This window comes from Suricata suricatta, chromosome 14 (genome assembly GCF_006229205.1).
Source record: "Suricata suricatta isolate VVHF042 chromosome 14, meerkat_22Aug2017_6uvM2_HiC, whole genome shotgun sequence".
NCBI classification, from domain to species: Eukaryota; Metazoa; Chordata; class Mammalia; order Carnivora; family Herpestidae; genus Suricata; species Suricata suricatta.
Genome location: NC_043713.1, coordinates 10,729,253 through 10,755,803, shown reverse-complemented (window position 1 = coordinate 10,755,803; position 26,551 = coordinate 10,729,253). Strand labels below are relative to the sequence as shown.

General features: G+C 36.2%; 1 protein-coding gene across 1 annotated transcript in view; it reads left to right on the top strand.

Moving 5' to 3' along the window:
• CDH7 (cadherin 7) overlaps positions 1–26,551 on the top strand; it is a 106,591-nt gene that overhangs the window by 43,261 nt on the left and 36,779 nt on the right. Inside the window, exons 3-5 of the mRNA XM_029922744.1 lie at positions 4,069–4,188; positions 10,784–10,951; positions 13,341–13,528. Coding sequence (XP_029778604.1) covers positions 4,069–4,188; positions 10,784–10,951; positions 13,341–13,528 — 476 coding nt within the window. The remainder of the gene's footprint in view (positions 1–4,068; positions 4,189–10,783; positions 10,952–13,340; positions 13,529–26,551) is intronic.

Here is a 26,551-nt window from a genome sequence, read left to right as displayed (position 1 = left end):
ATCTCGCAGTTCAGGAGTTCGAGACCCATGTCGGGCTCTGTGCTGACAGCTCAGAGCCTGGAGCCTGCCTTAGACATTGTGTCTCCCCCTCTCTCTGCCTCTCCCCCACTCATGCCCTGTTTATCTATCAAAAATAAACAAACATTAAAAGAATAAAAGAAAAATCAAATTATTGTAGGTGCTGAAAACAAAATCGCATTAGTATTGGTATAGCAATTTCCAGTGAGGATGAGGGGGAAGTTTGAGATGTGTTAATAGCCAGTGCCCAAATCTGATTATTCAAATCATTATTTTATTTATCTGGAATATTAGGCATTTTTTACTTTCACACAGAGATCTCCATATCTTCAATAAATTACTCAAGCTTTACCTTTTCTTTTCAATGGAATATTTAATTTAAAAAAATGATTGAAATTACACCTAAGAAGTTACAAAAGAAAATCTGTTCAGACATTGTCCTGTGATAATCTCTTCTTTCTCCTGATTAGTATTAATGGTTCACTTTTATGAGAATCCTTCTGTGGCCCAGGTATCAGGCAGGCCGTCCAACATTTAAAAAATTTTTTTTATGTTTTTGATTTATTTTTGAGAGACTGAGGGAGACAGCATGAGCAGGGGAGGGTCAGAGAGAGAGGGAGACACAGAATCTGAAACAGGCTCCAGGCTCTGAGCTAGTCGCTAGCACAGAGCCCGATGTGGGGCTCGAACCCACAAACCACGAGATTATGACCTGAGCTGAAGTCAGACACTTAACCGACTGAGCCACCCAGGCGCCCCCCACCCAACGTTTAGATCAGCCGGTCTACTTGCTTGTAGAGTGTGCTTGAACCCCAAAATGTCCCTCCCTATGCCACCACTAATTTTGTTTTGTCATTTCTCCAGAAACTTAAATGGGTGAAAATTTATGCTGAATTCATAATAATGGTACAGTGATACTTCGTTTGAGATATATAAAAGAGTCATGAAGGATATTTTATTCAAAGACCTTTCACATTGCCCCATTACTGGAAAAGTAGAAAGTAAAGTACTATTCATATATGCTTTACTTATATCAAATAATATAATTTCAGTTTTAAACTACTCAGATACCTTTGGAATATTTTTTAGCCTGTATGTAATTTTAGATGATCTTATAAAACAGTAAAAAAAATGATGGGGCTTAAATAGACCAGTTGATTTAGATCTTTATTTCCTGTCATTTTTAGTTTTTAAATAAGACATACATTTAAAGGAGTAATTGGCCTTGTATTTTACCATGTGAAAATTTTACCCCTTGCAATTTGTTTTATTTAATAAAAGTCACTTCATTCTTTCTAGCATTCAGTCAACACATCTACCATGTTAGCAGAATTGCAAAGATGTGTATTATGTGTGCCCTTTAGGGGGTTCACAATTGAGTGACCCTAAATTTCTGTATCTGACAGATGGGAGAGTGAAAATTGTTTGGGGCACCATTGCTCTAACTGCTAAAGATATTGATGCTGAGGGGCACCTGGGTGACTCAGTGGGTTAAGCAGCTGACTTCAGCTCAGGTCATGATCTCACAGTTCGTGGGTTTGAGCCCTGTGTCAGGCTCTGTGCTGACCATTTGCTCAGAGCCTGGAGCCTGCTTCTGATTCTGTGTCTCCCTCTCTCTCTGACCGTCACCCACTCACGCTCTGTGTCCGTCTATCAAAAATAAATAAAACATAAAAAAAATAGGTACTGAAAGTGGGCCAGACGAATATGATGTTCTTGGTCAGGAAATATTCTGACCCACGACAGCGGCAGTATCTCACCATACTTAGCTTGTACGGAGGAAGTTCTTTGAGCAAACAGGCACCTTCACACTTTCTCAGTACTGCCTAGTCTTGAGTGTGCTTCTTGCTGTTGCTTAACCTCACCAACAACTATGACAACAGCAGTCACGACAAGATTTTGGAGGTTTTAGTTCTCTCCAAAGTACTAATGTTTAGAAAAACGGGAAGCTTTGCGGTGTTTTTAAGCAGTTCAGTTCAACTCCTTAATTTCCACGTTGACATGTTGGGCTTTCGTCATTGGCTTCCTAAGGCTTTCCTTTGCTATATTGAATGTAGCCATGCAAATTGAATTAATGTGAACTTTTTTTTTCCTTTTAGAAGCTAAATAATGCAGTGTAGTTTTGATTTTAGTGGTACCACTCTGATATCAAACAGCATGATTATTATTTACACATGCAAGTTATTTTAGCTATTTGCCTCCAACAGGTTCAGAACCTTTTAGGAAATGATTTTCAGGTGACTTCTGGATTTAACTGACATTAATTGAGATCATTAAAATAATATTGGAATTTAAACTAAGAACAATAGATGTCTACATTAAACATGTTATGTGGGTCCATAGTGAGCTGTAGTTTATTAAAGTGTTTAATTCTTACCAAATAGTCATAAAAGCCACTAAATAATATGGCATATACAACACAAGTGTTCATTGTTCAGTATTCAGGGCTGCGTTTTTCATTGGATGCTAATTTTAAGATTGAAAACATGCTAATGAGCCCTTAGGCTAGTTCATTCATCTCCAAAAGAGCATAGAGAAGCAAGGACAATTTAAAATTATTCAAAAGTATATGTATATGTGTGTTGTGTGTATGTACCTATGTGTATATATAAAGTAAATGTCTTAGTGAACATTTTAGAAAGAACATTATATACAACCAAATTTACCAAAATGGTTTTGTTTTAGGGCTCTTTCCCCTTCAAATAAAATAGAAAATCAATACTTAAGCATATTACCAGAGTAAATATTGCTATAAAGATGGTACAGTGCAGAGAAAATAGAGACTATCAAGTTCATTGATTTAACATTTTAAAATAATCAAAATTTAATTCTTAATATACATCATTTTAAATATACATCATTCACTATTTGGCCTTACCAGCCATCCACAGGGCAGATTCAACTAAGTCTATCAAATTTTAAAAAATCAGAATTTAAACAGCAGTGCCAAATATATAACTTCATAATACGTACTTGTTTTTTAAAAAAATGGGATTGTTAAGGAAGATTGTAGTGTGGAAACAATAGATTTGTAATAAAATGGGCACCTGTGACTTATATAAAGGACTTAGGGAAATCTATTTAGAAATACATCAAGATGAAATGTTCAACTAAAAAGTATTTTCAAATAATTAGAAACAAACTTAGAAGAATACATAAAGAGATTTCTCCCATGCCCATCAATAGGACAGAAATGGTAAAATTGCATGTGCTTAAACATATAAACTAAGTAAATGTGAGTGATGTTTTTAAGATTATAGTTTAAATGGAAATAAAAAGAACTGATCACAATAAATGCTTTCCATGTGGAGTAAGTGAATATATAGTAAAATGCGGAAACTGCCAAGGATTCTATCACTCAAAATTTAAAAAAAAATACATAATTTAACCCCTCTTTCCCCGCTGATGCAGTTTTTAAAGTTGCTATGATATGCATTTTCTTCTGGGGGGGGTGTGGTTTGCATTTGATTTTATGTTTCTGTTTTTAAATCAATTCATAGAAACCAGTGAAAAGTAAGAGTAAAGAGATGCCACCTAATACCCGGTTAGGTGGCTCCGTTGGAATTTCTTTATTCAGGGAGCGAAGCTTCCTTTTCCGTCTGGCTCTCCTCAGCTGTGACAGTGAGACCACCTCAGTGACTTGGGTGTCACAATGCTGTTACTTGTCACACAGCCTTCTGGACCGTAATTGAGACTTAGAGAGATTGCTCTTGATAAAACTTGTTACCTGCCCCTGATGGATGAGATGCTGAAAATTTGAGTCCCATCCAGTTCTGAGTAGACTCATAATGGGTGTCATCAATCTTGGTTTTTTTTTTGCTAACATATTTTTGTACCCCTTAAATATTTCCGAGTGCTTAATTAGCATTTATCATCATTTTGGGTTTGTCTTCTACAAACGACATGTCCATTTTTCATTTGCCTTGAAGCAAGAAAAAAAGAAAATAATTAGAAACAAATCTAATGGAGAATCTTCAGCAATGTGTAAGTTCTTCTATTTTGTGGCAGTTGGAAATTTTTAATTTTTTTTTTTTTTTGATTGGCACACAGGGACCTCAGTGGTACAAGTGACTGCAACGGATGCTGATGATCCTACGTATGGCAACAGCGCCCGAGTGGTCTACAGCATTCTGCAAGGACAGCCCTACTTCTCGGTGGAGCCAAAGACAGGTAAGAACTGAAATGCGACTCTTCTTGTAACGCCATCATTTGTATCTTGGCATAGAATTAATATTGGTTATTTTTAAAAACGCTTTTATTTTGTATGTTGATTTATTTTTGAGAGACAGATGGGTGGGGAGGGGCAGAGAGAGAGAGGGAGACACAGAATCCAAAGCAGGCTCCAGACTCCGAGCTGTCAGCACAGAGCCTAATGCAGGGTTCGAACTGTGAGATCATAACCCGAGCCAAAGTCGGATGCTTCACCGACTGTGTGACCCAGGCACCCCATTAGTAATTTTTCTTTAGTATAGATGGCACTGGTAACATAGTCTACATTATTACTGTGCTTTTCTCAATAGGTGCACTGTGGTAATAAACAGCTGATTATTTATAATGGTATTAGCATCTTTTAAGGATATTTTGTTACATTTATCAGAATTTCTAGCAAAATTAAAGTATTACATATTTAAAGAGTATTTCAGCTGCTGTCTCCTGACTAGAGAAGAAAATACTGATGATTTATGTCAAGTTTTGTTTTTGTCCTGTTTCCTTTAACTCGTTCACAAAGGAGTTACATGCAGTTAAATTTAAATCTCAAGCAAAACTCTTCCTGCCAGGTAGCGAAATAGGTAGTAGGTTCAACTTAACCTTCAGGAGTCTGGTTTACCTAGAGAAATTAGTTTGAAATGTAACAACTAGGGTAATGATCTAGGGTAAAAAATTAAATTGATTTTTTTTAAATTTCAGAAGGAAAAAATATTTTTATGAGTTGCAAGACTGCCTGTGTAGAATATGTGGTTAGTTGGCTAGTTGTTCTGTTTTGCTCTGAAGCTGGAACAGTTGACCTTAAGTAAGACCATAATTTGGGGCCCTGTTATCTTGGATATAAAATAATGTTTTACCTGTTCTGCTTTTATGGTTCCATGTGGAGGGAGGGAGGGGTATGTGTGGAGATGGGTGGCTTGTACCAATGATTTCCCACACCACCATGAAATCCATGAAGACTTTTGTCTTCATCGTGAAGAAAAGTATTCTTCAAAAGACCAAGCCGATGATTATGAATACTAGATAGTACCTGTGATCTTAAATGATTATTTTAATGCTACTCAAACTATTTTCCATATTTATAAATGGCAATATGAATCCATTTTCAAATCACTATGGAGGGTAAATATTTTAAGTGCCTTTTGAGAATGACAGTTGTAATGTGCACGAACAGAAAAATAAAATTCAGCCCTAGCCCACTATTAGGATTTGTACATAGACTGCATTGTGTATTTCATACCAACGTAGTGGTAGAGTGTGGAAGCCACCTGGACAGTCTAACATAGAAGAAACAGTTCTGATTAAGCAAATATTGAAGGAGAAATAAACAAAGTATTTGATGTATGATATGAATCCTGTGAATATAGAATGTGTGCCTGTGGTTGAAATAATGATGGATCTGAGAAACCTAAATCCAAACACCCACCCATACCCTTATATATCTACTCTTTACAGCCTACAAAGACATTGACAAGTTTCTGACAATTTGCTCACAAAATTATACACTTCTGCATTATATAACCTGTCCAAAATAGCATGTACTAATCCCTAGGGTTAAATATTTTTCTGGTACTTTTGATTGGGTGGTGATTTTAGGTTTGTGGTAAGATAATAGGGTTTTTTCTGAAGTCCAATGGAGGTAAGGCCTCTGATTGATCAAGTGGACAATAATCTATGTCATGGGGTCACATTATTAGTACTTCAAATTAATTTTAATTTCAGAATCTCAAGGACCATGTGTAGTAGGAGATGAATTTAGTTTAATTTTGTTTAGAGTTTTTCATACTGTAATTATGGTAATCATTGGGACTTCTCTTTCTAGAGTCATTAGTGCAGAGAGATTCTGGGAATTTTTATCCTCTGCTAATTTATCATATGGGTAGTATATTATTTGCACAAATGTATTTTTTCCACAGAAGTGAAAAGTTTTCAATCCTTAAGGGCATGGAGGTCTGTAAATCAAGTTTGACTTATTCTTCATACTCAGTGTCAGTCTGATTTTTATCTGTGTGAGAAATAATATGATTTTCTAAATCTTTAAATCCAAGAGTTTTTGAGACGAAAGTAAAATTTTTGATAGGAAAAACACTGAGAAAACGCTAACTCAAGATTTTGCAAAAATAAGGCAAGGAGCATCACTGTTAGGTACATTTCCATAAATTTAGCTTCTGTTTTCTCTTTTCTAATATTAGTAATACCCATTATCATTTATTAATCACACATCAGGAACCTAGCATGGCTAAAATATCCGATCACATATTTTACCTGTAGCACTACCCACAGCCCATATGACCAGAGAGTAACTGTATTTTCTACCTTCATTTCTCCATCTTAAAACAAGAATGTGAGTAGCTGCAAAAGCCAGTGTTAACAGTTTGCCCTAATAAGCAAACAGGATGGCACTAGAAGGAGGGTAAGGCCACATTAGAAGGACTGTAGAGATCACCTGTCTCCATGATGACCACAGACTGTTGGGAAGCTTGTGGTGCTTCTATGGTGTTCATCTACTCTGTACCTGCAAGCAATCAGATCCCATAATTCTGCCTATTTGATATCTGGCAGGCCTGGCTACATAAATTGCAGTTCAAAATGGAAATGCAGGTGTGTCTTCTACAATTAATAGGATTTCAAGATGTTATCAGCAGAGCAAGGCACCAGGCATGCGACCTGTGTGCCTGCATGGGGCACATGGCCATGAAGCTGGCCCTGAAAAGTGGATTGAATGAGAAATGCCATTTGTCACGTAGGAGTTTCTTCTTAAACACGAGAGGTGTCACTACATGATACCCACCTCACATATTACATGCATCCTTGCTACACCATAATTTTATGTAAATAATTTAGTCGTCACGAAACCTGACTCTCAAGTATGCCCTTCAAATGCGTTCCATTCTGTGGGGTGGCTCATGGTGTGGAGAACCCTCACTGCTGTCAGGGCTTGCTGAGGACATCCTCCGAGGCTGCAAGAGTCCATTCCTAAGCAGCTCTTCCTTTGATGTTTAGTGCTCTGGAAGCTTCCATCTTTACTCTCATTGGCTCTTCTCTGACTTTTTTGGTTCTGTTATATGCTTTACTTATAGACAAACCGAACATAAACAAGGCCTGGATGGAAAATTTAGAAAGAGGCATAATAAATAGGAAGAGGCTTCCCATGTACATCTAATGTGACTCAGTTCCTCATGGCATGGAGCCCCACAGCCCTGTGTCACCTGGGTCACGTGGGTGCCCAGACAACTGAGACCAGTCCAAGGGCTGAGTGTGCAGATGCCTGGCTTCAATGCTTGTTTGGTTCTCTAAACTGGGGTCGATTTCAGAACTGGCTCTCATCTGTTACATTTAAAACTTATATAAATTCTTAAGGTTTCATGGTAAAAGAAGGTGCTTAAAAAAAGCAGCAGCAGCTGGTAGGCAATTAGAGAATCACCTGAAAATTTATTCCCAGACTAAAAAACCAGAGAAATCTTGAGCCGTAATGATGATAAATTTTTGTTTCATATGCCCAGTACGTTCTGTGACCGTGGATTATAAACAAATGGAAAGTTCTGGGTAATTGGGTCAGACAATACATCTATAGAAATATTATTACTCCAGGAAGCTTAAAATCTGAGCTGATTTCTTTTTCTGAAGAGCTACAGGATAGATTCTTAACATAAGGGGCTTAAAATGACTGATTCTTGAAATTAAATAATATTGTTGTCTTCCACGAAAATCTCACAGAACTAGAGGGATCTGGCTGGAAAAGACTGGCCTTTACTCCTTCAGAGGTGTAGCTTGGGCAGTTTGCCATATGTATGTGTGTGTCCCTAGTATATAGTAAAGTGCAAATCAAATCCAATGTATGAGAATTCTTTTCCACATGTAGACAATTTTACTTAAAAGTAAAAAGCGAGCAAAAGTCATAGAACTTGAAATCTGTTATATTTTGAATGCCCTTATTTAAATCCATTTCTCTCCCAATTATTCCATTTTTGTCAAACATATTTAATATTTGAGGTATTTGGAAATTACCTTTGCCACCTGGAGTACTCTGCAAACTTTGTGGCGATTTTTTGCTTTAGAAAAGTGCTATTCATGAGATTACTTGTAAAGAAACAATTAGAGGTATGAAAAATAAATGAGTAACTTTGAATACCAGACTTTCTTAATAATGTTGTATTTCCTTACAAACATATGCCACCCAGCAAAACCGTGAAAGGATACAGTGTTCTCCTTGTTGAGTTGTTGAGATATTAAGGCCTCTCTCCACTTCATAATAAAGGTGCAAGGATGAAATCTGACTTATACCCATTGATATTGGAAGGAAAAATAAGAGATGCATAGAAATTTAAAAAATGAATAATTCTAAATATGACTGATAATATTTTGTCATTTAATGATACACATTTAATGATGAGATATTCAAGAGAGCCAGGCCTCAATTTAGTAAAAAAAAAAAAAAGTAAATAAAAGGTTACAAATAAAAAGGATGATTAACATGAGAAATAAAAGAAAGTCCCAGAACTCTTAGACAATCTATGCTCATTTTTACTAAGATCAGTGCTCATTTTTTTATGTTAGAGTTAACAGAAGTATTGAAGAACAAAATATATGATATTTACAGAACCATAATGACACTAAGAATATATAATAGACACCAACTGAATCAAAGGACTGTTTCTTTTGATTTTCATGTTTCTTTGATATTTCATATATTAACTGTAAGCAGTATGTCGATAGCCAAAGACTTCAGTGAAGGAGTTTTTTTAAAGTGACCCTGTATTACTATGTTTGTAGCAAAGGGGCCCAATAAAAGTGGTTAACATTTCTCAAAAAAAAAAAAAAGGTTAACATTTAAAAACAAAACAAAACTGTTCAGCTCAAAGAAGTGTAACCTAAACACTTAAAATATTGATGTGTTGTTGATGTGTGTATGTGTGTGGGTGTGTGGGTATTTGATAGTTAGTGCTCAGACTAAACAAAAATGTGGTTGCTTAAGATAAGTTTGGGTGTTGTTCAACTCAGAATCTTGGGACCTGATAACAAATTGCATAACTTTTTCCTGTACTATTGAAAGGCATCTTTCATCTGTTTCCCACCCCTAGAAGAGTTACCATACTGTAGAATATTGTGAAGTATAGGGAAGGTGCAGTTTCGTTTTACCTAGGCTTATGCTTAGTGCTAAAATACAACAGAACTATGTATAAAATATAACACATATGTAAAATGTAATAGCATGATGACAGATGTGCACTGAATTATCAGCCTTTAAACAATTTAAATTAGAAGCTTTTAAAGTTATAAATTTGGAGAAAATAATTTTTTGTGCTGAATACGAGGAAAGAACTTTCATCCCAATTTAAGCAACTGTTTTCAGTTATTTCCAAAGAGCCACCCTCTGTCAAGCACCTCGGTAAGAGACGTGGAGAGTGCCAGAGTTTCTCATTGTCCTGTTGGAATTGATGAGGATTCAAATTCTGACTTCCCCCTACAAGGTGGAATCTGTGTAATAAAATACGTTAGACATCTTTCAAGCTATGATCCTATGTGGATCAGTAAGACCTAGTCTTTGTTAGAAAAGATGAAACTGTTCGAAATAGTAAAAATGACCTCGTATTGCTAGTTTCAAGGTCTATATAGACCATAATTAAAAACATTTTTGGTTGATACCACCTTTGTGTACATGTACTAAGTATATTAGGTATATGTGTCATTGATATATTTACATGTAACATGATTAAACTCAATTCCACCCCATAATTATTATTGCCAAATTTACTTATGCAATAATTAGTTATTAACATAAAACAGTTAGTTCACTGCAGCAATGATTATTCTGTCAAGTTTCTCCATTGAGCAGCATGAAACTCTGAAATCAATTTCTCATACATCTGAAGACTTAAGGGTGATCAATATTCAATGCAATTGATTAGAAGCAAACAACAGAACACATGAATGTTTTCAATATTGCGGATTTTTAGTCACATAGTCATTCTCATCTTCAGTGTTTTTTCAGACCTTTCAATGCAGCCTAAGATCATCATGCATCATAACCACATTCACAAACACAGACACAGGTTGAAATGGTGTTTTTCTTATTAAGCATAAATCATTCTCATTCTTTTCTTTCTAGATTATTTCAGTTTTTTTTTACTCAGATGGTGGTAGGAGCCATAGCTGAAAGCTGCGTAGTGTCATGTTACCTGAGAATTAAGTTGTTGGAGAAAGTAAACGAGAAGAAAAGGAGAGTTTCATAGTCATGTATCTGTATGGGTGACTGCCCATTATTGTAGAGAAGGAGTTCATGTTATTTATTTATAGGTTGGTATTTCCTGAACCATATTTCATAGAACCTAAAGATCATTCTCTCCATCCAATATCTAGAAGCCCTGCTTTTCCATGTTACAGCATTCTCTCTGATTTGTAAATCCCTTTGGCCTTTAATATGCATTAAGATTATTTAAAATAATCAAAACAACAAAAGGCAACAATTCAAGAGCTACTCACTACCTCTATCAGTGTTCTTTGCTAGTATAAATGCAATGATTCATGATGCGTTTTACTGGGATTTGAAATTTTACAGGAGTCATCAAGACCGCCCTTCCAAACATGGATAGAGAGGCTAAAGACCAGTATTTGCTTGTTATTCAGGCAAAGGATATGGTTGGTCAAAATGGAGGACTCTCAGGAACTACGTCAGTCACTGTGACCCTAACTGATGTCAACGATAACCCACCTCGCTTTCCTCGAAGTAAGCTAGTTTGTTAAATGTTTCAAGCCCCCTCGTTTTCCTTGCCAGTCTATAAAGTTGTCTTTTAAAAGGAATTTTTGCAAATACTTTGCAAACAAGTAATTATCTAACTAAATTCTCCCACAGTTTTGTTTCATCATGTGCATGGTTTTAATTCAGAAATGTGGAAATCCTATCTTTGTATTACTTCTGTCTTCAATATATTATGGGTTTTCTTTGATTCACATTTTTAATACCAGACAGTTATCAAGTTTGTTTATATAGATTCATCTGTTCACTCTACGATCTTCTTTGTGCACATTCTGTAATTATGAAATTGTTGCCAATTAGTAACATTCAAATAACATACATTCTGGACACTGAAAGTATTGATTTATTTTTAAAGATCAACATAGAAGAGTACTCAACATTTTCATTTTTTACTCCACACTTTTTTTTTAACCATTTCATGCACATCAAACATTTCTGCAGCAATTCTACCACTTCTTTCTTGTGCAAACATTCACCATTTCAAAAGAAGTCAGTTCAAAGAACCAGAAAACTACATGGCCTCAATTTAGTTTCTATGACCCAAGTGGCTTTTGACTCCACCAAGGAAAAGGAAAAGAAAAATCCTAGGTAGAAATGTCTTGATTATATAAAATCATTTCTCACTCTCTTTTAGTTTTCTTTTTTTTTTTAACGTGTGTGTGATATTTCTTTACAATGCTCAGGAAAATTAAGGAAATTGTATAGACTACGATGTCTCTAAAATGTTTGTTCTATAGAAATGGGGAAGTAAGCTCTCTTACAAACGGATCTCAGAAGGCAATGACATCAAGCCAGGAAGCTTTCTCTGTACGCATGAAGTCACTATATTTTCCTGCAAATACTCCGTCTATGGATGTTTTCATTTTTATTTTATACACTTTTTATATTTATATTATTATACAACAGACATTTTCATACCTCCTCACAAAATAAAATGAAATTACTCTAAGTTCAGCCTTCATAAAAAGTGAATTTATCCTTAACTGTGCCCTTGATACCTTATAATGAGAGAAGAGAGGAAGGTTGTAGAATAAACAGAACAATAATATAATTATATTGGGCTCATAATAAAATGAACTGTTTTTCTTTAAGCCCACTGTGATAAGCGTTGATACTTAGAATTTGTGTTATTTCAGTTGTCATGATTTGATAAGATGCTGTACACATTTTCTAGTTTACTAGATACTCTCCTACTCATTAAAGTGAGGGAAGCCAAGGCTATGTCATTAGGTTTATCATTTTTGCCGAGATTTTCGCCATCATCTGTAGTCAATATTCTAACCTTGAAACTTCTGGATTCAACTAAGGATTCTTGTGATTGGGTAAAAGAGATCATATGAAAGTCATCAGCATAACTTGCCATTATTTTTAATCAGTAACTATTCACAAAATTTAGAAAATTGCTAACTACAGTAATTCTGAGCTGGACATGTGGTCCCTTTATATGGATACATTTTCCTTCTTCAATTCCTCTCGAAGAGAGTCTTTTCTCTTTACAAGAAAGTTAAAATGCACCTCATTTAACAACCAGAAGGGAGTGGAATAGGTGGAAAAAGAAGAAGAAAAAAACATGATTAGAGAAAAATGTTTCTGCGGAGATTTCTAGTTTCTAAGGGATGATTCATGGTCATCTGCTTCCCAAACTTTTTTATTTTTATTTTTTGACTTGCAGGATGGTGAAGAGGAATTTTTACAAAAAAGAGCTTGAAATGCTTCCCTTTTTTGCTGCTTTTTTATTTCATTTGAATAATATGGTCTCTACTCTTGTACCATGGTGTCCCAAACCACTTGTACATACAACCCACACAGATAATGCTTCCTGATAAAGTTATGAGCTAACACAGGCCAATATTTTCTTTCATCAACTCCCTTGCCCAGTTTTCTGAAACTTGCATAGTAACACACTCTCTTATGCAAATTCTAACAATAGGTAATTGATACTATTTAGGCTTGTGTTTGCCCATGTGAAGCCTAAGCTGTACAACTTTTATTTTTAATATTTGTACTAATTGGATTTTAATTATTTAGATTCATTGGTTATGTATTAGTCTTATTTATAATTCTCTTAAATATATTTATTATTAAAAGTGGCATATTTCTCACCAGTAGAAAAACAGGAATCGAGATTCTTCTACACCTTTGCTCAGACTGTTTCTGTTGCCATGTGTTGATTATCTAATTGTCACCATGAGGTTTCTTGAGTCTCCATGAAACTTATCATTTATCTCCTTTTGCCTTAGCCTCTTTTTTTATTAATCTATAAACACAAATTAAGCAAAGATGATGTAAAAGAGCAAAATAGATTTGATTGGTTAGCTTCTGTATAAAGCTTGTCCAATTCTTGATCTGAATTTCACAGGGTCTTACCAGTATAACGTCCCCGAATCATTGCCGGTGGCCTCTGTTGTGGCCAGAATCAAAGCAGCTGATGCAGATATAGGAGCTAATGCTGAAATGGAGTACAAAATTGTGGATGGTGATGGATTAGGCATTTTCAAGATTGCTGTTGACAAGGATACACAGGAAGGAATCATCACTATACAGAAGGTAACAGTTCCTTTATTTTTTGTTTTCTATGAGGGTGACACCACAGAGCATACGAACCATGTTTGCTTTGATGGAAGAATGTATTTGACAAAATGAATGGCCATATGGAACTATTGTTACGTTAACTTTAGGAAGAAAGCTATGAGTTTACTTTTAGGTGTCAGAATCATAAAGAATCGCAAATGGCATTTGTAATCATGCCTTTACAAGTCTATTTCGTAAGTAAGAGAATAGATTTGTTGTAGTTCCATAAGTTCATTTGTTGTAGTGACCATAAGGCCCATTGACAAATGTACTGTCTTTTTTAAATGTTTATTTACTATTTTGAGAGAGAGAGAGAGAGAGCGCACAAGGGAGCATAAGAGGAGAAGGGGCAGAGAGAGAGGGAGACACAGAGTTCAAAGCAGGCTCCAGGCTCTGAGCTGTCAGCACAGAGCCTGAAGCCTGGCTTGAACTCAAAAACCATGAAATCATGACCTGAAGGCTTAACCGACAGCCACCTAGGTGCCTCACAAATGTACTGTTTCAGATGATCTAATGGAGAGGTGCATATGTTTCTTTGTTGACTATTTCAGGAATGAAACCCTGAACTCAACCAGAAGCTATAGTTAGCAAACTAAACCAATACTCCATTTCCGGGAAAAAAGAGCAAACTTTGAAATAGCAACCAAAATGTTGAAGACTTGCTACATTAATAATTATTCCTTTTTAAAGTTTATACTAATTGAAGTGCTTGAGGAATTCATACAAACAGAGCATGAAAAGTTGTGAAGCCTATCGTAATCCCTTAAATATAACTGCAGAGGAGAGAAAAATCACTATAATCCAAACTAAAGACAGTTTGTCATTGTATATTTAAATTAGCTCCCAATACTGATTAGATATGGGAGAAAATGAGCTGTTTACTCCCTCTGCTCTGTAGAGACATGATCTTTGACAAGTGTTAAATTAAAGGAAAAAAAGGAAAAAGGAATTATTACAAAATATAGTCTTGTTTTTCAACTATTTTAAATACTGAAAATTAAAATATTATTTAAAAGGTGAAAATCCCCACCCCTTAAATAATGGAATTTTATGCCAGTCTGACAATCCAGGTGTATAACTCTGTAATTAACACTCCTCAATAATTAACACATGTCAGTAAAGTAAGTTATACTTTAGTTGTTATAGGAAAACATATGTTTGATTTCAGACCAATGGGAAAAACATTTCTGTAATTATTTCCAGTGGACAGCTGCTGTTTTAGCTCAGCTGGTGACAATCTGTGTAAAGAAGTTTTAATAACTAGGACAGGCCAACTGTTGGCAAAATGTTTTGTTGTCTAAAATAAAAGGAACAAAGGAAGGTACAGTACTGCTTGAGGTTTCGAAGATTCAGATGAAATATTTATCTGAAATCAATCTGTTCATATAGAAGAATTTTAAAATATATATTGAAATTATTTTTATTGCATTTCATATATTATAAAGAGAGTACAAATCCTTCAAAAGCATACACAAATATATATAATTGATATTTATTTCAGTAATAAAAATTATCTTCAATTTCTTAATATTTTTAAAGTTTTAGGGAATTGTTCATTCTGGTCACAGTCCCATAGCATACTTTTTTTTCTTTTTTAAATTTAAGCTTTGAAGTCATTTCTAACTTCACTTCTTTCTCCTTCTTGAGCCATATTGCTCTTGGCTGTATGTTTGTTTGTTTTCTATTCTCTTTGACACTATCCTAAAGTTGAGTTATCATTGCTCACTCCAAAACTATTTTAATAGCTCCTGAACTCACAACCTGTTTCTAGCTTCTCAAATCCATCTTTTGTTTAAATTATTGATCGAAATCCAAAAACATTTTATTAGTCCAACTAGATTGAAAGCAATCTACTTTATACAAAAGGAATAAGAGAATGATACAACAAATTGACAGGAAGCAGTAAAATAAACATTAATGAGGCTATATACTTACACATTCCAAAAGAATTCATTGAAGGATTTTTAAAATTAACAAGAGCTTTCAATAATGAGACTTACAGTAGTCAGTTAAAAATCAGCTTCGCTACAGCTCATGAGAACTATTGTATGGATTTGCATCTTCAATCCAAAACAGTGGGTTCTACTCATGAAAGATGTGCATGGAATATCCATACTTGGTCCACTGTCCCTAAAATCCTCCATCTTATTTTTTAAAGTTTATTTATTTTGAGATAAAGAGAGCCTGCACATGCAAGTGGGGGAGAGGCAGAGAGAGAGTGAGAGAGAGAGAATCCCAAGCAGGGACCACACTGTCAGGGAAGAGCCCCATGGGGAGCTTGAACTCACAAACTGTGAGATCATTACCTGAGCTGAAATCCCCAGTATCTACCCTTCTCCCCGCCCCCTCCCTGCCGCTCTCTGCCCCTCCCACCTTGATAAATAAATAAACTTAAAAAAAGATTTTCTGATTCTCTCTGTCAGAACTAACACCTGCCTATGGCCCTCAAGGACAGGATTTTGATTTTCAGTTTTATCGCAGTTTCTGTGAAATGGGGGTCTGTATTTCATTCCAGGTAAATTGCTTCCAGAAGTTCCTCACAGTGAGTAGAGTCAGCAGAAACCTATATGAGTCCCATAAATTCAGTATTCTTTCTGTACTAGAGAAGTGTGACATCATCTGTGAAATCCAGAATGGATTTTTGAGTCTGAGTCACAAGAGCATTCTTACTAAAACTAGAAAATTCTGAAAGACAAATGAAACATTCTTCTGTTGTTCTTAGATTATTGTAAAATTTTCATTTAGATAAATAGTAGAATGCTATGGGGAATCCATAAAAATGACCCTTTTTGTGATAGGTTTTTTAGTCTCTCCTAACCATAGAAAAATATTTACAACCTGGCGCTGCTAGGATGTTGATGAATGTATTTGTTCTGGTGATTGCGAACACCTCTAAATATTATTTCACATTTTGATAACAGAGTCCCAGTGTCTCCATTTCGAGAGTCATTCCCTTGGAATTAGGTTATTTTGAACCTGTGAACCATGCTTGATAATCACCTGAACTTATTTTCTCTCTACTGTAAAGAGTATAATAAAACTTCAGCTATTTGCTTTTTCATAAACAATGCACTCTCATGATTATAATGGGATTTATTCCAGTTTGAGCAAATTGTTGTCATATTTTGAATCCTTTACATATGTTACACTTTGCATAAGTGAACTTAAGATCAGAGAGCAAAGAACAGGAAAACAGTCTTTTTAAGAAGATATGTTAGAAAAAGAGAAATATGTACAAAATCGTGAAAGATTACTATTATTGCTCCAATGTCTTATATAAAAAAATGTTTATAAATAGGACCAAGTAGGCAGAATCCACAAGGCTACGTGTTTTGTAGGTATTGCCACGGAATTAACTTGCCATAATTAAAAATTTTTTAATGTCTTATTTATTTATTTATTTGGTAATGCTCTTTTAATGGAATACTATGAAGTACAGGAAAACAAAATCAGTGAATAGGAGCTACAACTATTCATAAGGATAAATCTCACAGACATATTGAGTAAAAAAAGAAAACTGTAGAAGAATAAATGCAATATAACATTTAAATATAGCCTAAAATATGCAAAATGAAACATATTTAATCAATATACATGTGTAATGAGAACATGTATAATACACACTTAAGTGCTTTTAAAACAATGAACAAAAAATCCCCAAATGTTAACTGCTTCGCCACTAAAACATTCAAAAATATTAATTCATAATGATGCTCAGAGGAATAAGTGTTCGTATCAAAAACATACACACGTTGTTTAGAAATCACAAAGAGTGCAAATGGTAATGACAGCTAAAAAAGAATTTATTCTGAAGCCTTTAGAGTTTTTTACCTGCACATAGAATTTATTTTTAAGACAGAGAGAGACAGAGCATGAGTGGGGTGGGGCAGAAAAAGAAGGAGACACAGAATCAGAAGCAGGGTCCAGGCTCTGAGCTGTCAGCATAGAGCCTGACCTGGGGCTCAAACCCACAAACATGAGATCAGAGGCTTAATCGACTGAGCCACCCAGGTGCCCCAATTTACCATAATTTAAATATCCCTTAGTCCTCTTCCAAGACTAAGGTATTTTAAGAGAGTTTAAAAATAACTGATCAAAAAGCAAATTGTATCCACACATACATATACAGAGGCACCTGGGTGGCTCAGTTGATTGAGTGTCCAGCTTTAGCTCAGGTCATGATCTCACAGTTTGTGAGTTCGAGCCCTGAATCAGGCTCATGGCTATCAGCACAGAGCCTGCTTCAGATCCTCCGGACTCCACCCCCCTCCTTCCCCTGCTTGAGCTCTCTCTCAAAAATAAATAAACCTTAAAAAATGTTAAAAAAATACACATACACACACATACATACACAGAAAAGTAATTGCATATATTATCAATAGAGGAGGGAACTGATGGATCCTGGAATCTATTTTAGGTGATAAAGACAGAATATAACCAATCAGGAAATCATTAGAAGAGTCAAGGGCCTGAAATTCAAAGAAATCACATATATAGACATAACTCCCTCCCACCATTTCATTGGGTCATTTCAAGGCTATTTTGGTTCATTTTCACTGGCTATGCTGCTATCTCCTGTCACAAACTGAAGCCACCAACTTTTCTTCTTTTTCTCTCTACACACGTGTCAACTATCCTTGACAAAACACCCCCAAAATCTACTACTTTAAACAACAGTGTTTCTTTACGTCATGACTTTGTGGGTAAGCAACTTGAGAGGGTGCTTAGCGGAGTAATTTTTCTGCTGGTCTTAGGTAGGCTCTTCTAAGTGGGGAGCTCCTGGTCAGCTTGGTGGGGCAGCAAGGGTGTGGGGGCTGGAAATGCATCTCACATCATCCAGGAGCTAACCTGGGTTTATTCCAAGAACAGCAAGAACAGAAACTGTAGGGACTCGTAAAGCTGATATCTAGAATGGGCTCATCGCTGCTGCTACATTATATTCATCAAAGCAACACAGGCCAGCCCAAATTTGAGAAGTGAGTGGGGGAAACACACACATACACACACACATGAAAAGAAAGGAGCTATAAAGTATTGTGGATGCTGAGAAAGTAGAAAAAAGATTTTGAGTCCCAGCTCCAGAGAAACTCAACTAAAAAATCTTTAAGGTGCACATAGTGGATGGCAAAAGTAAGAATCTGAGGCCCGCTGACATCTACTATAGTCTTCTGTGCCAGCATCACTCACAAAATAATTGGATGGATCAGAATAAATCAGTATATGCCACTATTTGATAGTCTCCCAGGAAAAGACAAGCTAAACTCCCTTTGGGTCATAGTCTGGGTTTGGCTTGCCTGAAAATATGTGAGACCCTACCATAGGAAGTTCCTGGGTATAATCAGTCATGCATGCTGAGAAATAGAGACCTCTGCCTGGGCTGTTGTGTGAACCAGGTTTTAGATGCTGGGAAGGAATATATATACACTAAATTCACAGTACAACTCTGTGGTACACAGAACTGTGTACCTTCCCAGAGAGCTCCATGTCCTAATCTCTGGAACCTGCAAATAGTTTACATTACACTACAAAAGGAATCTTGCAGATGGGTATAAATTAAGAAACTCAAGATAGAGAGATTATCCTGGATTATCTCACTGGGCTCAGTGTAATCACAATGTACTTATATCAGAGATGCAGGACAAGTCAAAGTCAGAAAAGAGATGTGGTAACAGAACCAGAGGAAGAAGTGGTGTGTTTTAAAGATGGAAGAAGTGCTGTGAGTCAAGAATATGTGTGGTTTTGGGAAGCTGGAATGCTTCTCCCCTGAAGCCTTGAGAAGGAACACACCCCGTGCCAATACCTTGATTTAGGGGCACCTGGGTGGCTCAGTCTGTTAAGTGTCCAACTTTGGCTCAGGGAGGTCATGATTTCATGGTTCGTGAGTTTGAGCCTCATATCAGGCAGCTTGCTCAGAGCCTGGAGCCTGTCTTCAGTTTGTGTCTCCCTCTCTCTCTGACCCTCCCCTGCTCAGGCTGTCTGTCTATCTGTCTGTCTGTCTCTCAAATAAATAAAAAGAGTAAAAAAAAATCTTGATTTAGATTTCTGCACCGAAAAGTGGTAAAAGAAGACATTGATTTTTTTTAAAAGTTCACTTTTTTTGTTTGTTTGTTTTATTTATTTTTGATACAGAGAGAGACAGAGCATGAGAGGGGGAGGGGCAGAGAGAGGAGGAGACACAGAACTGGAAGCAGGCTCCAGGCTCTGAGCTAGCTGTCAGCACAGAGCCTGACGTGGGGCTCGAACCCACGAACGTGAGATCTGACCTGAGCCGAAGCCGGAGGCTTAACCGACTGAGCCACCCAGGCACCCCGACATTGATTTTTTTAAGCCACTACATTTGTGGTGGTTTGTTACTGCAGTAGTAGGCAATTAACACAACGTAGAGCATTTCTGTGAGTAGAAAAGTTAATCCAGACAGCAACATAAAAGAGAAAGCAAGACATTGACTAGGTATGGATAAGAATCTGGGTAATTCCTGATTTAGGCATTCTGTACTCAAGTTGAAATAATGTATAATGGCAGTGTGGATTTTGGTGATAACAGCCCTCAATTTATCTCTCTCAAATCTCACCCACCCCCCGATATGGACTGCTTGTTTCCAACATCAGTTTTATAGGATTTATCCCACTTTCTTCCTTTGGTCATCAACCTGGATTAACTACTACTACTTTTGTTTGTTTATTTTAGATGATCTGATTTATACTTCCAATTCATTCTGATTTTGTTTCTTAATATATGGGAACAAAGACACTGGAGCCACCCTGTGTGATTATGAGCAAGAAACTCAATCTGTCCTTGACTCAGTTCCAGATTTGTAAAAAAAAAAAAAAAAAAAAAAAAAATCTGTTAAGAGCTATATTATCGTGTGAAAATCAATGTGAGCAGCTAATAAGTTAATATTGTAAAACACTTAGAATTATAACTTGCATATGGTAAGGCTATATAAATGTGTGTTGTATTCTTATTTCTTTGATTATTTTATAAATTATGTTATAGATAGAGCATGATTGCAGGAAAGAAGAAGAGAATGATAGAGAGAATGATACAGACAGAGAGAGAGAGAGAGAGAGACTCTTAAGCAGGCTCCACACTTAGGTAGACCCTGACATGGCACTAGATCCCATGACCCTGGGATGATGACTTGAGCCTAAATCAAGAGTCAGATGCTCAACTGACTGAGCCATCAAGGTGCCCCATAAGTATGTATTGTTAATGGGGAATACATTGAACAGTGTATAGTTCTACCTCTTTGTGGATAAGTTCAACTAAAAATCTGAAATGTATGTGCATTGCGTTGATGGTCTCAGATTTTTTGAAGTTAGAAATATGTTATGATGCCTCCTTGAATTATTTCTTTTTTTTCAAATCCAGATTAAGAGATGGTAATTTAATTACTCATGGAAGTCAGAGGACACTTGTGTGACTAGATAATGAAAATAGTTATTCCTGATATGTGTATCCTTACTTTATTCCTAATACATTGACATAACTTAATGTTTCAGGCTTAAACATTTCTTCAATTATTCATAAGATCTTTGGTGGGATCCCAATTTACCTATAGAGTACCAAAAAATATCTGTGTAGTGATGATAGTATATTTTCAAAATGTGGATATTTGTATCAAGTACCTAATAAAGAGCTGTGTTAAAATACTTTTTTTGAAAAGTTAAGATGACTCTCCTAGAAACATAAACTGGGCATGGAGGTATCTTGTAATCTTTTTTTGCTTATTCTGAATTTGTTTATACTTATTTTGCTATGTTTCAGATGATTTGGTTGTCCTTAAGTATTTTTCAGTGTATCAACATAATGCATCCAAGTGTAGAATCATATAACAGTTTGAAACCTGTCTTCCCCTTCTCTTTTCCTGCATAAGAAATAGCTTATTGTCCAAATCTGAACATAGGTTTTATTATTCACAAAAGTTTTCAAGGCAAATAAAAGCATCAGAAGATGCTAAAATCACTTGCACCTGTCAGCAGAAAATTGCACTGGACAAATTTAAACAGCTTAAGACAGACTCCAAGGATATTGAAATAGGAAAAGGAGACCATAATTCAGTTTAAACTCGTGTCAGATGAGGGCACCTGGGTGGCTCAGTTGAGCATCTGACTCTTGATTTTGGCTCAGGTCATGATCTCACAGTCTTGAGACTGAGCCCCATGCTGAGCATGGAGCCTGCTTGAGATTTTCTCTCTCCCCCTGCCCTTCGCCCACTCACAGGCACACTTACTTTCCCTCTATCTCTAAAATAGTTAAAAAATAATAAACTCGTTAGGTGAGACAGAGGGCTAGCAAGTTAGAAGTTAGTATCTATGGGAAGGAGGGATAAAGACATTTGTCTGTACTTATTGGCTTTACCCAAAAGAAAAGTAGATTTTTTTGTACCTTTATGAAAGGGGGTAGTTTTACAACATGGAGCAAGGCTCAGACTGAAGGTTGCCTCCTACCCTCTGCAGCAGCCAGCAGCTAGAGGCTCTGTTGTCCTTGACAATGACCTTTCAAAGAGATGGCTCCCTGTTTCTTGAGGAAGACATTCCTGGCCTTAAAAATGGCAAGAATTTTTTTTTTTTAATTTACTTCTCAAAGGGACATAAAATGGGCTTACAATGTAAGCTTTCTGAAGTAACTGTTCTGAGAAAAGGGCTGTCAGAGGCCAAAGTCAGAAAGAAGTCTGTCTAAATTTAGGCAAGTGGGGGAAGCATAAAGACCTTCTTGCGCACAACCCAAGAAAGGGTGAAAATAAAGGCAATAATGCAGTTGCATATAATAAAGGCATATTTTGCTTTTGAAAAGTACTTGGGGGAGTAACTTTAGAATGCTTATCATTGTATTTAAATGGTACTTAAATTTATTCTTGCTGAGATACCTTCGAAGTTCTGGATCACTTTTAAGGTTTTGGGCAGTAGGTTTATTTGAAATAATTGAAAAGGGAAAATTATGATTGAGGGTTATTTTTCCATAGGTATGGCCTTATTGAAGTCCATTTACTTAAGGGAGAAAAAAGATTTATATTGGTTTGATCAGCAAATAGAGAGGATATTGAATGTAACAGAATATGCTTTGATCCAAAAGACAGCTGGAATCTCCAGAAAAAGAAATGGAAATGACAATCTTAGTGCTTTTGTACAAAATCAACATTAAACGTAAGACACTAAATATATAGACAGTCATATGAGTGTTGGTCCACACACACACACACACACACACACACACACACACACACACACACTCTAATCAGTACTTTCCATGTTTAGAATAACAGAATGAGCAGTCTTCAAAAGATGAGTTTAACTTGGGGGGCACCTTGGTGGCTCACTTGGTAACGTGTCTGACTCTTGATCTTGGCTCAGGTCATGATCTCATGAAACACGAGACATCATGAGATCATGAAGCCCTGCGTCTGCATGGAGCCTGGTTGGGATTCTCTCTCCGTCTCTCTCTGCCCCTCCTCTCTGCACTCATTCATGCATGCATGCATGCATGCACGCATGCACGCATTCTCTCTCAACTATTTTTTTTTAAAAAGAAGAGTTTAATTTGGGTCAATTCCCAAACATTACCTCCAGCATTGCCCAAAATAACAAGATTGAAAAGGAGGCCATTGAGCTTAATGAGCACCTTTGGTATAGACCAGTAGCCAAGCTATAGGAGAAAGAAAAATGTGGGGCCATGATTTTTTAAATGAGCTCAAGATTATGTTTTAACTTAGGTTTTACTATTGAAAATACTAAAAATGGCAGGGGGAACTGTTGAGACCTCACTGAATTTTTTAAATGATGATGTTACTGAAGACGTAGGCGTCATCAGGGAAACAGAAGAGGAAGGCATGTTTTTGTCTTACAATTGATTTGCTCATAATTTAGCAGGAAATAATGGCAGTAAGAATAATAACCAAGTGAATAATTATACAGTGATTACTCAGTGTCAGACGGTGCTCTAGGAATTTTAAAGTAAGCAGTACTTTACAGCAAATCTATGAGGTTGGTGAGTTAGGCAGATGCCTATATGTGATAATGCCATTATGATACAAAGCCCTAATTGGTTTTTGAGCCTGCTTTTTTTTTTTTTTTTTTTAGCAGGAAGTGAATAGATGGTGAGTATACATGGCCTTGAGTTTACATAATGTGTCTACCTCTCTACACATATAACTTTGGACTTTCACTGGAACTCTCTGCTATTTGGTTTTCACATCAATTAATACCAGTCATGCATCTTTATAAATGCACATTAAAAATGGGTATAAAACTTCCTTGGCCATGGTTAGCTTTCAATATAAGTAAGGTTTATTATTTGATAGGTAAGGGGATTATGGGAGCACTCATAAGGAAGGTGAAAGTGAGTGCTGTTGAGATTGCAGTAGGAGAAATCGAAGACAAAATTATGTGTGGAAGAAGGGCCAGCAGGTGATATGAACTAGAAGACAAAGTGAATAGTTTATTTTAATTGTCATAAAAAGGATGGGAGAAAGAAGGGTGAGCATCTAGTCTGGAAATATAAGCTTATCTTGGGCTCCTTAGATCAGGGGTTGAGACACAACTGCGTGTCTGGTTTTTTTATAGTGCGAGAACTCTGATGGTTTTGTGTTTTTTAAATGATTGAGAAATAGGGAAGGGAGACGGATGTTGTGTGATACGTGAAAGTCATATAAAATTTAAATTTCATTGCCTTCAAATGAAGTGTTATTGGCTCACAGCCACACTAATTCATTTGCAGGTGGCAGAGAATGTATACCCTGCAACACCTAATTATTTAGTATTATTTTCGTACAGGAAAAGGTGGTTCACCCCTGCCTCAGTCATAATGCTTACTTTTTAATTTTTTCTTATTAATTCCAGTATAGTTAACATACAGTGTTAGTATTAGTTTCAGGTGTACATCCGACTGATTCAGCAGTCCCATACGTGACTCAGGGCTTGTCACCGTAAGTGCCCTCTTGATCCCGTCACCTACTTCTCCCACCCCCACTCCCACCTCCCCTCTGCTAATCATCAGTTTGTTCTCTGCAGTTTTTCTTTTAATCCTGAAGTCCATCATCTCTGATGAAAAAAAATTAAACAGCCCTATTTTATAGTCTAGGAAATCATACCCCAAACAGGCTGCTTCTCTCTTTTGGTGTCTCTGACCTACATATCACATGACAGATGAAAAAACAGGCTCTACGGGCCCCAGAAATGTCTCTAAGGCATCACGGGTTTGGGTGTATGTGACTCCCATTTTGAATCCAGGTTCTTATTAATCTAACATCTTGCTTGCTATCATGGGCTATAGCATGGACAGTGCTTTCATTTAATTTCCAGTTATATATGGTCTCCAGTGATATGTAGCTTCCAATATTGAATATAATCCATTTAGACATTACCTTTGTCTCCTTCCTTTTACTTTGCCTTTCCTCAGCTGTTACCTTAACTTTGTTTTTTCCCCAAGTAAAACCCTGTTCATTAAATCTAATAGTTATGGACTATAGAAATCAATATAATTCTATAGAAATCAATAAAAAAAGAAACAGGAATTAAAATTTGGTTCCGAAAGCTTTTTGGTTAATGTGTTTAACAACGCTATTACATTGCACCCCTCTTTGAAAACTAGTTGTCTGGCTTTTTCTGGTTTGCTCTGAAAATCATTTTGTATAGCAATTTCTTTTGTCTGTAATCTTGATTCATAGCCTTTCATATGAATTCTTTTAGTGCTCTATTTTCATAAAAGCTCTTAGGCAACCAATCATCATGTGTGATACTGTGTTTCATTATGACACGGTGCCATCCAGATGTCTATACCTCATGTTGTTGCCTTTTAGATAATAAAGAAAAGTTTCTATAAAATAGTTGCATTCATTTGTGTGATAGACACCAAATTGTTGTTTCATATATCAGTCAAACTTTTACTTGAATACAGAAATACTTGTTAACTCTTTTGATAAACCTGAATGAGTAGCTTAAAGTTGTGGTTTTGAACTGGTATAAAAGGAGATAGTGAACAGGATATTTAAAACACATTCTATCATACATAGGTCCATATTATATAAAAATAAGATTCCTCTCATCATTTGTCAGTTTGATAAGTAACGGAAGAACAAACTGAACAGATTAATATCTAAGCTGTTTGTATATTTTCAGTAAGTGCTCTAAGTAAGAGCCTTTAGGTAAATAATTTTTTTTCATACTCAGCAATACCCAAATTAAATAGTGGATCATATGTGTGGGCACAAGACCATGTTAATGCAAAGGTCAGGCTTCTTACAAGAGGGTTTGCATCACAATTACCCAGTGAGCCTTTTAAAAATACATGTGCTTGTGCTTCATCCGGGATCTGCTGAATCAAAATCATCATTAAAAGGGCCACATGTGTGTCAGAAAATTCTTCTAGGTAGTTCTCATTCTCACAGTTGGTTGAGAACTATTGGGCCAGAAATATTTTTAGGTAAGAGACAAAAAACGTAGCCTCATAAAAGTATCACTGAACTTGCAAATAAGGAGTTGTTTAGAGCACTATCATGCACCCCTGAATTTTCATGTGAAACTTCAGAAAAAATTATAACTGCATTTTCTAAGCAATTCTAGGAAGTGTGTGTGTGTGTGTGTGAGTGTGTGTGTGTGTGTGTGTGTGTGTGTGTGTGTGTGTGTGTGTTAAAGAATACCAGGAGTCCTAACTGTTCCTTCCTCCCCATCCCCTACTTTGGCCATCAGGATGGGCCAGAGATATAGTTCAGTTTTAAGGCTCTGTGTCCTGGGTATCTGTGTCCAGTTGTTTTCTACTTCAGCAAGAATTCTGAAGTAGAATTCTATGTACTGAATTCATAATAGGCACTGGGAATGCTAGTAATTAACAAAACAGTCTGGAGCTTACAGTCTATTGGATGAGACAGATGTGAAGCCAGTAGATATTTCAGTTACGCACTCCTTTATCTAGATATTGTAAATGTGTGTTGAATATTGATTTATATTGTTTTACTCGTATTAACCAGAGATGAGCCATGGAATCTTCCTATGTAACATGTAT